Raw genomic sequence first — 14,479 nt, 5'->3', positions numbered from 1 at the left:
AAATAAATTAAAATTAAAAAAAGAAGAATTAAGAAGTAGAAGGTGCATGGACCCACTCTCCATGATGAGTGTGATCACTATGTACTGCAAACACACACTAATAAAAATTTTTAAAAAGTAAAAAACATTGTATGAATTTTACCTCAATAAATTTTTTCAAACTCTAATAATACTTACCTTTAAATTATGAATATTGTGTTCTAATAATCTTTAGAAGCCAAGATAACTATTAAGGTTATAATAAATAGCCTCTGGTTGTAAATTAAACTAAACAGCCCGCCTTTTCGAATCCTGTGGCCGCTCCGCCAGGAAGCCCTTTGCACAGCACCAGCAGGTCGCAGACCACAGCCGCGTCGCTGATTTCTCACCCGGAATCCTGACTCCATGCATGTGGTCACAGGGCAGAAGCCCGGGGCCGGAGGACTCAGTGGGCTTGGCGGGCACGACAGAGGCGCGGTGGCTGCGCTTGTGCGAAATGAGAGAGCGCACGCTTTCTGATCTGCTCTAAGCCTAAAGTGAGCGTCTCGGGGCTGGGGATTTAGCTCAGCGGCAAAAAGCGCCTGCCTGGCAAGCGCAAGGTCGTGAGTTCGGTTCCCGGTACCGGAGAAAAAACAAAAAACAAAAAAACAAAAAAACAAATTGCTATGTAGATATTTGGGGCTGGGGATTTAGCTCAGCGGCAAAGCACCTTCCTGGCAAGCGCAAGGTCGTGAGTTCGATTCCTGGTACCGGAAGAAAAGACAAAAAAATAAATAAATAAATAAAATAAAGTGAGCGTCTCACTAACAGGAGCTGCTCAGGTACGCTCCGCGCTCTGCGTCTGAGACACAAGTCATCATTTGCTGGCTGGACGCCACGTTTCAGTCTGGAAGCAAAATCATGGGCTTGACCATTTTCCCAGCCCCAAACCTCAGCTGCTTCTCCTGCGGCGGAGCTGAGGCGAGGCTGCAGCGCAGGGATGTCTGAGCCTCTGGTACACTTTCCCACCTCCACCGCCCCTTACCTTGACAAGGAGCCTCTGGAGGGCACACGCCTGCCTCCCCGGTGACCACATAAATTCTTAGAGGCCTGAACCAGTAATCCGTTCCAAGTGGAGCTCCCTGGGCAGCTGAGAAGACAAGTTGGGCAAAATAGGAACTCTCGGTTCTTTTAAGTCAGCTATACAGAAGCTCTTAACTGAATAATGAACAGGATTAACTGCCACCTCACATGCGTGTCCAACAATGCTCCTGGGGCAACAGATGTAAAATATATAGGACCCTTACCTGAACTCATGCTTGCTAGGACAGAAGCTGTGACTCATTTGCCTCTGATTATTCACGGCCTAGCAGAGCGTCTATTATGACAGATATTCAGAAAAAACTTCCCAGGGAAGATTCTATCAAGATGGCCAGATGTATTCATTAAAGACCAATGTACAGGCACCATGGTAGAGAAGAAAGCATTTGTCTTCCTCCCTCTACATTTCACTTATAAGAATGCTTGTGATGGCATTCAGGGCCCACCAACATAACCCAGGGTAATATTACCTCATGATCCTTAGATTTTTTTTTTTTGTACCAGGAGTCAAACTCAGGACCTTGCACTTGGCAGGCAGGCGCTTATGCCACTGAGCTATATCCCCGGCCTGATCCTTAGATTAATTATATCTATGAAAAATATTTTTACAAATAAGGTGGCATTCACAGTTCTAACAATTAGGACATGGATGTATCTTCAGGAGCCACTATGAATCTATCACACTGAACTCTGACCTGTGGCATGTGATCAGAAGTAGCGTACCCAGCTTCCGGGCCTGGCCCATGCACACATCCTAAGTGAGATCTTTACTTTCATCCACTCTTTGCTGGCTACTCAAAGAGGTCATGGGAGCACGTGTTAAAGAAGCCGAGATTCTACCATCCAGGCTGCCTGAAGGTCTACGGACCAGAGCCCTCTCTTGCCCCTGCTGATTAGTCTTTCCACAGGCAATAGTATTCCGATTTTTTAAGTTTTTTTTTTGTTGTTGTTGTTGTTTTGTTTTTTGTCTTTTTGAGACAGGGTCTTGCTATGCAGTTCAGGCTGGCCTTGAGCTCACTTTGTAGCCCAGGCTGGCCTCGAACTCCTGACGATCCTCCTGCTTCAGCCTCCCGAGTGCTGGAATTGTGAGTGCTGGGATTACAGGCATGCACCACCACGCCCCGCTGGTTTAAGTATTGAAAACTTGTGGTTTATCTATGTCAGCAGCTAGCAGCAGTGATCCTGATTCACTCTAAAGTTGCCCTCTTTACCCAATTACTCTCCTTTATAAGCACTTGCCACAGTAATTATTTTATTCACTTGGATGTTTGCCTATTTTTATGATTCACTAGACCTTGAGTTTAATAAAGGTAGGGATTGTGTATCTTGTTCATGGTTATTTTCCTGGTTATTTTGTCTTTATTGTACACAATAAATATTCAATGGATATGTGTAAAAAACATGACTCAGCTGAAGTGTGGTGGTGCACGCCTGTAATCCCAGCACTTGGGAGGCTGAGGCAGGAGGATTGTCAGGAGTCCGAGGCCAGCCTGGGCTACAAAGTGAGTTCAAGGCCAATCTGAACTGCATAGCAAGACCTTGTCTCAAAAAGACAAAACAAATTAAAGAATTAAAAACATGACTCAAAGAGCCCTGACAGAGCAACTCTGCAAGGGGAAGGGAATCTTTGCTGCTCACAGAATCAGACCATGAAGCATCATGGGTAGTTAACTCGAAGGAAGTCTGCCTCACCAGCCCTGACACTCAGGGTAGGGATTGGCAGTAGGTAGGTTCCAATACCTAAGCCATGACATAGTCAGGCCAGGACAGTCCCACATACTGGGCCAGGTTCACACAAGTCACCCACATCCATTCCAAGTGGCTATGCAACTTTTCAGACCCTGAGCCTAGATTTACAGACCAAGAAACAGATCTTAATGAGAGCACACACAGGCGCTCCTAAAGTTGCCTGATCCCTTGCGCATAATTGTAAATAGAAGCCCTCCTCAGTACTATGAGGCAAAATTGGATTCAAGACCCGGATACAATTTTTCTGAGTTCCCAGGCACCTGTGCACCAAAGAAGAACCGGACTTCCAAGTGTCCCCTGACCCCAGACTTCCCACAGCTGTCCTCCGTCTGTCTGCAGGACACCCTGTTATCCAACGTACAGCTCCAGACGCATCCTGTCCTCTGGACGAGCTGACGACAGCTGGCGGCCTCCCCTCGGCCTTGCCGTCTCTGCGCTGTCATTACAGGTAACTGTGAAACCTGCCCCTGCCCCCCAGCCCCCATAATACGGCTTTCCCCCAGCCTTCCACTGAAATCTCCTCCTGCATGCGGTGCACACTTGCCAGGCTTCACTTTACCAAGTGCCTCGGAGGCAGCCCCTCACTCGTATTTCTCGAAACTCTTCTCCCTTGGCTTTTTAGACGATAAACTCACTTGACTCTCCTCCTTTCCGAGCCCCTCCTCAGTCTTCTTTGAACATCACTCATTCCCTTATCTTCCATTCTCTTTCCTTCCCATCCCTTAAATTTTCATGGGAAGGAACTCTGTCTGCAGTCCGCTATGTGAGCCCACTACGCGCAGCTCTGGGGATGACCGGTGCGCGGAGGGCTCCGAGTCTGCAGATACAGCTCCTCTGTGGAGCTCCAAACCGCATGTCCAGTGCCTCCAGCAACCCCAGGTACCTCACAACACGGTGTAGGGCCCAGAAGTCTGAGTTCAAAGGAATACAACATCATTTATGTAGTGTTCCTGCCTAAATATAATTGTGAGGAAAGAGATATACCCAAACTAAGGGGCACTGTGATAAACAATAAAGCTTGTTTTGTTTTGTTTTGTTTTAGGCACGTTCTACCTATGTAGTCTCAGCTGGCCTCGAACTCACAATCCTCCTGCCTCAGCTTCCCATGTGCTGGAATTACAGGCATATGCCACCATGCCCAGGAAGTCTGTGTATTTTTGAAATCCCAATGTCATGAAAGACAAAGAAAGGCTAAGGTCCAGATTAAAGCGGACCAAGAAAATAGGATGACAAAGTTCAACATGTGATCCAGGATTAGATTCTGAATTGTAGGGAAAGTGGAATCAGAATTAGGAACAGTATGGAATAATCATTTGAATTTGAATGTAAGCTACATATTAGATAATAACACTGTATCAATGCTAAACGTTCTGAATTTGATAAACATTTGAATTTGAATATAAACTATATATTAAATAATAATATGTGTCAGTGCTAAACTCTCAGAATTTGATAAGCTTACTGAAGTTAGATAAGGGCATGACCTTGATTTTAGATTACACGTGAATATTTAGAAATAAAGAAAATGATCTTTGTGACTTAATCCAGATAATTCAACAAAAACCAAAGCAAAAAAAAAAGTATGAAAAAATGTTAATAATGAGGCACCCTGGAGGAGGAGAGTTCATTTTTATATTCTTTCAACTCTTCTGTAGCTTGGATTTATTTTTTCATCATAGAAAGTTGAAAAAGAGAATAGGTTTAGCTTATCTGTTTACTAAGTCTATAGTCTTGGGAAATTACATTTTCTGTCACTCAGTTTCCTCAGCTATAAAGTGGAGATCACGATATAACCTACATCATAAATTTTTGTGAGGATTAAATAAATTGACATATATAAAGGGTTGGGGATACTGCCCAGCATACGGTAAACATTTACTAAAATTAGCCGGTATTGCGTTCTAAAACTAAACTCACTTCCCTTCCAACTTAGACTGAGCCATGTTCTTGACCTGTTTATAGCGTCAGGATCTAGTCCATCTTCTAAACTAGAAACTTCATGCCATGCTTAGATTCTACCATCTTTTTGGCAGGGGAGGTATGCACCGGGAATCGAACTCAGGACCTTTACACTTGCCAGGCAGGTGCTTACACCACTGAGCTATGTCCCGGGCCCAAGGCCATTCTTCTTTATGGCCCCCGTATTCTGTCCGTGCTCTAGGACAGCCCACGCCAGGAGGTGGGATGTGTATCTGTACATCTGTCTCTACCGGACTGTGCCTGTCACAGCTGTACTGGAGTAGGGAGTGGAAGGCCAGGGAGAAGAAGGCACGCCAGACAGAGCAAATAGCATGAAGGGTCAGAGATGAGAGAGAATAAGACACAAAGAACTCCGGTGTGTACAGGCTATAAAAAAGGTATGAGTGTTGGGCGTGGTGGCACACTCCTGTGAGCCCAGCACTCGGGAGGCTGAGGCAGGAGGATGAACTGTGAGTTGGAGGCCAGCCTGCACTACATGGCAAGACCCTGCCTCAAAAAAAAAAAAAAAAAAAAAAAGGTAAGAGTGCAAAGGGCATGAAGTGAGGCTAAATTAAATAACACATCTTAAAGGGTTACTTCTACTCAAAGTTTGAAAGAGTTCTCTGGTACATCCATTAGATCAGTGTGGAGGTGGGTAAATGCCTCCACTCCTTCTCCTGGAAGACAAAAAACGAAACCTGAGGGAAGTACCGGCAACCTGAGGAGAGAAAAGCTCCACAGCTGGGCCAGAGAAAGAGGAGCTAAGGCAGCCAGCGCTCCCCGCCGCCAGCAGGGGTGGAGGCGTGAGACCCAGACTTCCATTGGGTGTGATTAGCCACTTAGGGCTGGACACTGGACGCTGGACACTGGACACTCCCACTACGCTGCTCCAGGACAGAGGGAGGCTGAATATACCTGTGGGGCCCTTGGGATCCCCGCGCACACAGGGCGTGGATCCCAAGGGCCCCACCAGAGCCAGCAGGCCCCAGCTCCGCCCCGGCCCCACCGCAATCCCTCAAACCCCCCGCTGCTCCGTATGTCACAGCTTCGCTCACCAGCAGAGGAGGCTTCCATCATCAGCTGGGCAAAGTGGATGGCACCTCCTTTCCTGAAGACTAATTTAAAAGTCGCCTCTCCTTCCCAGCCACCTGCGGGGAAAAACGGCACACACTCGCTCAGAGAGGGCACGGCGGGCAACGGGGCAGCACAAACGCCCGGGCAGCCCTGCTCCAAGCAGTCTGAGTCCAACACGAGCCACATCTGACGCCGAGCCCTTCCAGAGGCTTTTGAGGGGGACGAACAGAAGCCACTCTTGAGGGGAGCTCTTACCGTCCGGGGCGGCCTGAATGGTCCCCGTGATGTAATTTGCCCCGAAGATTGGTTGTTCGACAGTGCAGTTCCTCATCAGGTCAAAAGGCATCGTGAAAGACACCATGGGGTCACTGACCGAGCGCGCCGTCACGAAAATCACCTAAGCAGAGAAAGAAACTTGGGAAAAGGGCTGCAGCGTTTGTCGGGGGACTCAGACTTCTAGAGCAAGGTCGAGGCTGCGTTGGGCTCCCAGCCTGAGAAACAGCACCCGTTTCAATGTGGAAAGTCTCCAAGCGCAAATGTTTTAAACTGCTTTGAAAGTTGCCGCTGAACTTCTCTTCAGTTTTGTGGGTTTTTTTGTTTTGTTTTGTTTTGTTTTTCTCTTCAGTTTGAAGGAAAACGAACGCAGAGGGAACCGGCAGAAGAGCAAAGAAGGGGAAGTTACCCTGTATGAAGTGAGAAATAACGTTCCCCTCTTTGTACCGCCGAAGAGGTTGTAGCCCTCCGGGTGCCGTGGGAAGGACAGCTCCACATCCGGATACTGGTTCAGGACACTGGGGAGGAAGGGTACACAGAATGCAGCATTTAAGTAAAGCGGCACACTAAAGCTCTTAGCAGTTCCTAGTCTAGAGCAAGCACTCAATGTAAATGTCAGCTACTGAAACTACTTTTTTTTTAGTACTGAGGATTGAACTCTAAGACCTCATGCATGCTAGGCAAATGCCCCATCACTGAGCTACAGCTACAGCCCTTTTTTTGTTTTTATTTTGAGACAGGGTCTAACTAATGCCCAGGCTGGCCTCAAACTTGAGATCCCCCTGCCTCAGCCTCCCAGGTTGCTAGGGTTACAGGCATGCACCCAGCAACAGCTATTTTAATGAAATAAGAAAGGATTCAAGTGACCTTATTCTCTGACAATTCATTCTTCTCCCTCCTTACGTTGGAATTCATTTTCTTGTCAACTCTACCTCTAGTTTGAATGTTTGTTCAGATAATCTTATTCCTCTTGTGCAACAAGCATAAAGCACTGGGCTAATGGAAATGTTTGTCCCTGGTAAAGAAGGTAGGACCCGCAGACTGTGTCAGCACCCTCTGATATGCTGCTTTCTGGGCCCACCGTGGTCTCCCTTCACTCTTTATGTGGAAAACTTGGGCTCATCCTTTTTTCATTCATAGAATCATGCTGAGATTTTTTGGTTTCTCAATAATTGTTATATATCGCTTACTTGTTCAGTGTGTTCCCTAATGATTATTAGGGACAAGGACTGATTTCTTTACTACTGTAGTCCTCCAAAGACTATTACTAAATAAATATTTATGGAAGGAAGGAAGCGGGGAGGGAGGGAGGAAGGAAAGAAAGAAGACAGGAATACAGGGCATTATAATGTAAGCAATACATGATAGACATCGGGTAAACAGCACAAAAATGTCACAACAACTTAGGAAGCAGAGATTAGTTTTGGGTGAGCCAAACGGGTACAACCGCACAGACAGGCGACAATCCAAGCTGATTCCTGAGAGATGGGCAGCTTGGATAGGCAGAGATGAGGGCAGGAGATAATTAAATGGGGAGCAAACAGCACTAACGAGGAGCAGGGGCAGATCCTGGAAAGCAAATGACGTACTCTGGAGAAACCTAGCCGTGTGGCTTCATCAGAACATGGCGTGCAGCGAGGTTAGGGAAAACAGTAAATGAAGGTGAAGCCACGCTGGCACTAGGGCCTGGGGACATCATTCAGCAGGCAAGAAGAGACTGTGTGTGGGCAGTAGATTTTACAAAAGGAAGTCACGTGACTGACGGTATATTGGAAGGATTTATTTAAGAGTTCTTAAAATAGTCCTGACTTCAGGTAATGAGAACTGGATCTAGAGCAGTAGTATGCAGGTAAAAGGGAGAGGATTTTTTAAATGTCTATGAAAGTATAGGGTTTCAGAAAAAGGGGAATAGGGAACTCTAAATGTCTGGTCACGAAGGCAATCAGGAAACTGGCCAAAATGAGAGTATCATTTTTTTCAGAGCCCTAAAATCTAACCAGAACCTTATGGGCTCCTGCACACACTCCAGCCACGCCACCCACTGCCATGACATGCAGCTGATGCCAGCGCCATCCCCCGAGCCCTCAAAACCAGCTAAACGTCTCCCCAACACACGTAAGCAGCAGTTTGAAACGGACCCTTTTTGTTTTCAATGAAAACAGAAAATTAACAAACTAATCAATGGCAACTGACTACTTGGTTCTGTATTTCAAGAGAACTGTGTTTCCAGTAGTTGGTACCCGTGAAGAAATGCAAATTGAAGAACAGGCTATCTATTACAGTTCAGAGTTAAGGACCCTCCAGAGTCTCACGTGTTTAGAAGCAGGGCTTTGGAAGGTGACTGGACTAAGAGGGCTCTAACCCCACCAGTGGGTTAATCCAGTGATGAGATCCAGATTTGATGGAGTTGCTGGGGGGTGATGAACACAGGAGATGGGCCCTCGTTGAAGGGAGTGATCACAGGGGCATGACTTTGGGGATCACATCTGGCCCCCAGCCTCTTCCTGTTTTTTTTTTTTTTTTCTTTCTTTGCTTTCCAGCTGCCATGAGGCGAGCAGCTTTCCTCTGCCACACCCTTCGGCTCTGATGCTCTTCCTCATCATGTTCCAAAAGCCAACAAAGCCAGCTGGCCATGGACTGCATCCTTTGAAACCATAAGCTAAAATAAATCCTTCCTCCTTTAAATATTTTTTCAAGTATTTTTGTCAGTGATGGAAAGCTAACATGCCACCCAATACATAATCAGTGATCCATCCAAGAAAGAGGTCATCAGGATAATGATGATGTCTGCATGTGGCTTGTCTGCTATAACCAAACCCTGAGTGGAACAAAGTCAGGGAGTACTTTTTTCTTTTTTTTTTTTTTTTTTTTGGTTTTTCTACAATACCAGGAACCAAACTCACGACCTTGCACTTGCCAGGCAGGCGCTTTGCCGCTGAGCTAAATCCCCAGCCCCAGGGAGTACTTTTAAGAGCAAATGAATTTTGGGAAGAAAGGATCTGGAGAGAACAGCTCTACAAGAAACAGCTATCCTTATGACGCAAAAAAAGAGGAACTGTCTCAACTTCAAGGTGAATTTGTTGATTTCTATACAAAAACAGTTCCCATGGTTTTACAAAGAAATCACAACTACACTGAGGGGCCTATAACAGAATGAAATGGAAATCCCTGCTGATTTGTACAAGGCAGAGATACAGGGAACTGAAAAAGAGTGAAAATCAGGAAGTAGGAAACAGAATTGAAAAAGCTGCCACAGATTCAGGAGGTAGTGGTAACGACAGTAAGTCCAAAACATGTTCAGTCTTGTGATATCTAAGTAGTCTAAATTTTGGATTTCATTTTACTTTCAAAGAGAAAAATATTCCAAACAACATCTGCAAATCTTATTCAGCAATCATCAAGAATAGAAGATCTTCAGAAAACCTACACCATGACTATCAAGAAAATATATATTGCTATGGTTATAGTGCAACAAAAGTGAAAAATAAGACAAAATAGAAAAAGTTTGTAGCAACTAAGGAAGTGTGCATACAAGGGATTGGGGGAAGCTGAATCTCAGTAAGTGAGCTTCTGGGCTTCTCCTGTGGTATCTCCCACTCCTCAGCTTGACAGCAGCTTTGAAAATGGTCATCTACCTTCCCCATACACGTCACAGTGCTGGAAGCAGCAGAAAAAAATGCGTAAAAGAATAATCATACATCTATAGTGGTTTGCCCACAGTGTATAAAGATGCAGTTTATAGTTGAGTGTGATAGTGCACCCCTGTAATCCCAGCACTTTGGGAGGCTGAGGCAGGAGGATGGCAAGCCCAGTCTGGGCAACTTAGCAATTTAGCAAGATCCTGTCTCAAAAGAAAGTGAAAAAAGGCTGCAGATGTAGCTCAATGTGAAGGCCCTAGGTTCAATCCCCAGTACCACTAAAAAAAAAAAAAACAAACAAACAAAAAAAAAAAACCAAAAAACTGTAACAATATGGGGGGATGGAAAGCTATATAGGACCAAAGTTTTTACATACTATTGAAGCTATGTTGCTATTAACTTGAAGTACACTGCTATAAATGAAGGTGTTAAGTGTAATCTGCAGGGCAGCTACAAAGAAAATAACTAAAATGCAAACAGAGAGATGGGAAGGAATCAAAATAGTACTCATCTATTAAACACGGAAGAAGGCAGCCACGGAGGAATTGCGGAACAAAAACAATATAGAAAACAGCAAAACTGCAGAAGTTATTCTTCCTTGTTAAATTAAATGTAGACATTAAACTCTCCAATTAAAAGACAGAAGTCAATAGAATATGAATATTATACATTTGCTAAAAAGCATGATTCCACCAAAGATTGTCTGCCAGAGACTCATTAGATCCAACAACGGAAACAGGCTGAAAGTGAAAGGAAAGAAAGAGAACTGGAGCTGTTTTTTGGTTTTTGGTTTTTTGAGGTAGGATCTCACTGCGTAGTTCAGGCTGGCCTTGGGCTCAGGGTGATCCTCCTGCCTCAGCCTCCCAAGTACTGGGATTACAGGCATGGGCCACCACAAGGAGTTATTTTAATATCAGACAAAATGACTTTAAAGCAAACATTATTACAAGAGGCATAGAACATTATAAAAGGAGCATCCACCGAAATGGAACCACAATTAAAAATATGGATGTTCCTATTAATAAAAGAGCCCCCGGAATATATAAAGCAAAATCCAACAGAAATAAAGGAGAAAGTAATTTTACAATCATAGAAGCAGACTGCATAACCCCACCTAATTCCATTAGTGGGTACAATAAGCAGAGAATTAATAAAGAAATCAAAGAACTGAACCTTAGATGGGCACGGAAATGGAGGATGTGAACACCATCGATCAGCCAGCCCTAACTGATATATTCAGAGCTCTCCACCTAGCTCCACCAGGATATATGCTCTTCTCAAGGGCAAAGGCAACATTCTCCAAGATGGGCCACAATAGGACACAAAAGTTTTTCTTTTTTGTTTGTTTGGTTTTTTTGTTTTTTTGTTTTTTTGGTTTTTTTTAGCTTCTTGAGACAGGGTCTCGCTATGCAGTTCAGGCTGGCCTTGAGCTCACTTTGTAGCCCAGGCTGGTCTCAAACTCACAACGACCCTCCTGCCTCAGCCTCCCGAGTGTTGGGATTACAGGTGTGCGCCACCATGCCCGGCTCACAAAAGTTTTTGTATACTATTGAGACTAGTTAAGAATTTACAACAAATTCAAGAGATCAAAATCATATAAAGTATCTTTTCTGGATAATGGAATGAAATTAGAAATCAAGAATAGAAAGAAAACTATGGCACCGATACGTGAAAGTTAACAACACACTCTTCAATAACCAAGAGGTCAAAGAAGTCATGAAGAAAATAAGAAAATACTTTGTGACCTTTTGTGGCCTGATCCCAATAAAGACGTCTTAGGCTGGGATGAAAATAACAGGAGTATCCTTCACATTTGGTGCCCAAGTGGTTGCAAAATTTCCCCATAGGTATGATTTGGATCTTATAGGGAGAGCCCATCAGGTGGTTGAAAATGGATATGAACTTTTTGCAAAGAGGCTGTTGGTCACTGTTTTCTGTGGAGAGTTTGACAACGCAGGGGCCGTGTTGAGTACGGATGAACCACGAATGCGCTCCTTTCAGATTTAGGACTACGATCACAAAGCGAGCAAAGAGACAGATGGCATTTTCACACTGCCGAGTTGGGACCTGTAACACAAAGTATGTCAGCTTCATTCTTAAAACTGTAATGTGGGGCCAGGGATATAGCTCAGTGACACAAGCACCTGCCTGGCAAGCGCAAGGTCCTGAGTTCAATTCCCAGTACAAAAAACAAAAACAAAAACAAAAAAACCTGTAAGGTGTACTGGTCAGCTTGCTCAGATAGATCTGTGTTTTGGGGTGCCCCTCCTTCTTCAGTGAAGTTGAGGATTATAAATCAGAACAGAAGAACGAACTTGCTGTTTTATACAGAACTCACAGTATCTGATCTTTTAAACTAGGATCTGTTAAAAAAAATCTGTTTCAACAGATGACCGTGTATAATACCATGTGGTAAAAATGAAATCAGACTTATTAAATGACAAGTTTGTTTGAAAAAAAAGGTAAGACTCAAATAACTAATATTAGAAATGAAAGCGAGATCATTAAAACTGATGCCACAGAGATACAAAGAATTATGAGAATAATGCGAACATTTATACACAAACAAATTCAATAACTGAGACTAGATAAATTCCTAGAAAGATGTAGAGCAATAATAAGAAATTAAATCAGTAATCGAAAGCCTCCTGTCAAAGAGAGGCCCAGGATCAGATGGCTTCACTAGATAATCCTACCAAATATTTAAAGAATTGCCTGGTGTGGTGGTGTATGCCTGTAAGCACAGCACTTAGGAGGCTGAGGCAGGAGGATTGCCTTGAATTCTGGGCCAAGATGGGCTACATAAGTGAGTTCAAAGCTAGCCTGCACTACATAGCAAGACCTTGTCTCAAAAAAAAAAAAATTTAAAAAATTAAAGGAGAATAGTGGGGCTGGGGATTTAGCTCAGCGGCAAAAGCGCCTGCCTGGCAAGCGCAAAGTCATGAGTTCGGTTCCTGGTACCGGAGAAAAACCAAAAAAAAAAAAAAAAAAAAGGAGAATAGTAATCTTCCTGAAATTCTTCCCCAAAATTGAAGAGGGAACACTTCCAAATGCACTCTGTCAGGCCAGGATTACCCTAATACCAAAGCCACATAAGGACACTACCAAGGGGAAAACAACCCTATGGACCAGGCATGCTGGCATACACCTATAATCCCGGCACTTGTGAGGTGCAGGCAGGAGGATCCTCAAATTCACTGCAGAATAAAAACTGTAGGCCAACAAAAGCATAATCAGCCACTCGTACAGAACAATTCCCATGAATATTGATACAAAAATATTCAACAATTGTCATACTATGCAAAGTGATATACAAATTCAGCACAATCCCTATTGAAATCAGCACTTTTTTGCTCAAGTGGAAAAATTCATCTTAAAAAGCAAATGGAATGTTAAAAGATACCAAATAGCTGAAAAATTTCAAAAAAGAACAGAGTTGGAAGATTTACCCTTCCTAATTTAAAAACTTACAATAAAGCTACAGTAGTCAAAACAGTGTGCCACTGGAATAAAGACAAACGTATCAGTGGAACAGAATAAACCTTCACATATACAGCCAAAAGAGTCTCTTCTTCTCCTTTTCCTTCTTCCTTCTTCTTCTCCTTCTTCTCCTTCTCCCTCTTCTCCCTCTTCTCCCTCTTCTCTTTCTTCTCCTTCTCCTTCTTCTTCTTTCTTCTTCTCCTCCTCCTCCTTTTTTTTTTTGAGACAGGATCTCACTTTCTAGTTCAGGTTGGCCTCAAACTTATTTGTAACCTAACCCCCAACCTCTTAAAAGGAGTTACAGCAAAGGCTTAAATCAAAAGAAACGAGTAATATGGTTTTGTGGGGAATCCAGGAAGGTCAGAACTCTAGGAGAAAAGACAAGAGCTTCTCCAGACAGCCCATATTTATTTGGATTTCAAATAAAGGAAGGGGATACTGAGGCAGCACAGGAACTAAGCAGGACCTTGGGAAGTTAGTTCAAAGACTTCTCCAGTAAATTTTGCCAATTAAGAGAGCTATCTTATCTCTAGGTTGACAATCACAGCAAGAGCCAAATGGCTGCAGCTGTAGTCTTTATCTTATAAACTGGGGTCACAGCCAGGTGTCCTCAACTACAACTTTGTCTTGCCCTTTGAGGCATCACAGCCAAACACACACCAAAGCAGACCTCAACTGTGACGAGCGGCATGGAGAGGTTCACTTACTGCACACCAGCTGCCACTCTCCAGGCAAGTCTCCTAGGCCTGGGACAGACTTGTAAGTACATACAGAAAGGCAATTGATTAATTTTCAATCCTGCTCAGAGCCACTTTGTAATGGTCTCCATCAGTAGCCCAGGCTGGCATTGAACTTGTAGCAATCCTCCTGCCTCAGCCTCCCAGGTGCTAGGATTATAGATGTGTGTTATGACAACAAGCAAGATCTTCAACAAAGGTGCCAAGGTCATTCTATAAGGAAAATATTTTTGATTTTTTCTGTGTGTGTTTTTGAGACAGGGTCCCGCTATGTAGTTCAGGCTAGCCTTGAGCTCACTTTGTAGCCCAGGCCAATCTCCAACTTGCAATGATCCTCCTGCCTCAGCCTCCTAAGTGCTGGGATTACAGGTGTGCACCACCATGTCTGGCTCCAAATGATGTTTTTTGAAAAACATGAATAGCCAATTTCTCTAGATAATTATATGCCAATAAATTGGATAACCTAGAAGAAACGGATAAATTCCTAGAAAGATGTAGATAAGTAACAAG

General features: G+C 43.9%; 1 protein-coding gene across 5 annotated transcripts in view; it reads right to left on the bottom strand.

Moving 5' to 3' along the window:
• Wbp2nl (WBP2 N-terminal like) overlaps positions 1–14,479 on the bottom strand; it is a 39,493-nt gene that overhangs the window by 20,818 nt on the left and 4,196 nt on the right. For all 5 annotated transcript variants that reach the window (XM_005379392.1, XM_005379394.2, XM_005379393.1 and 2 more), the window contains exons 2-5: positions 6,524–6,632; positions 6,097–6,238; positions 5,823–5,915; positions 1,004–1,108 (exon numbers count right to left, since the gene is read on the bottom strand). In XM_005379392.1, coding sequence (XP_005379449.1) covers positions 1,004–1,108; positions 5,823–5,915; positions 6,097–6,238; positions 6,524–6,632 — 449 coding nt within the window. The remainder of the gene's footprint in view (positions 1–1,003; positions 1,109–5,822; positions 5,916–6,096; positions 6,239–6,523; positions 6,633–14,479) is intronic.

Source organism: Chinchilla lanigera, unplaced genomic scaffold, assembly GCF_000276665.1.
Source record: "Chinchilla lanigera isolate Chin_1 unplaced genomic scaffold, ChiLan1.0 scaffold00012, whole genome shotgun sequence".
Classification (NCBI taxonomy): domain Eukaryota; kingdom Metazoa; phylum Chordata; class Mammalia; order Rodentia; family Chinchillidae; genus Chinchilla; species Chinchilla lanigera.
This window is presented reverse-complemented; position numbering and strand designations above follow the sequence as displayed.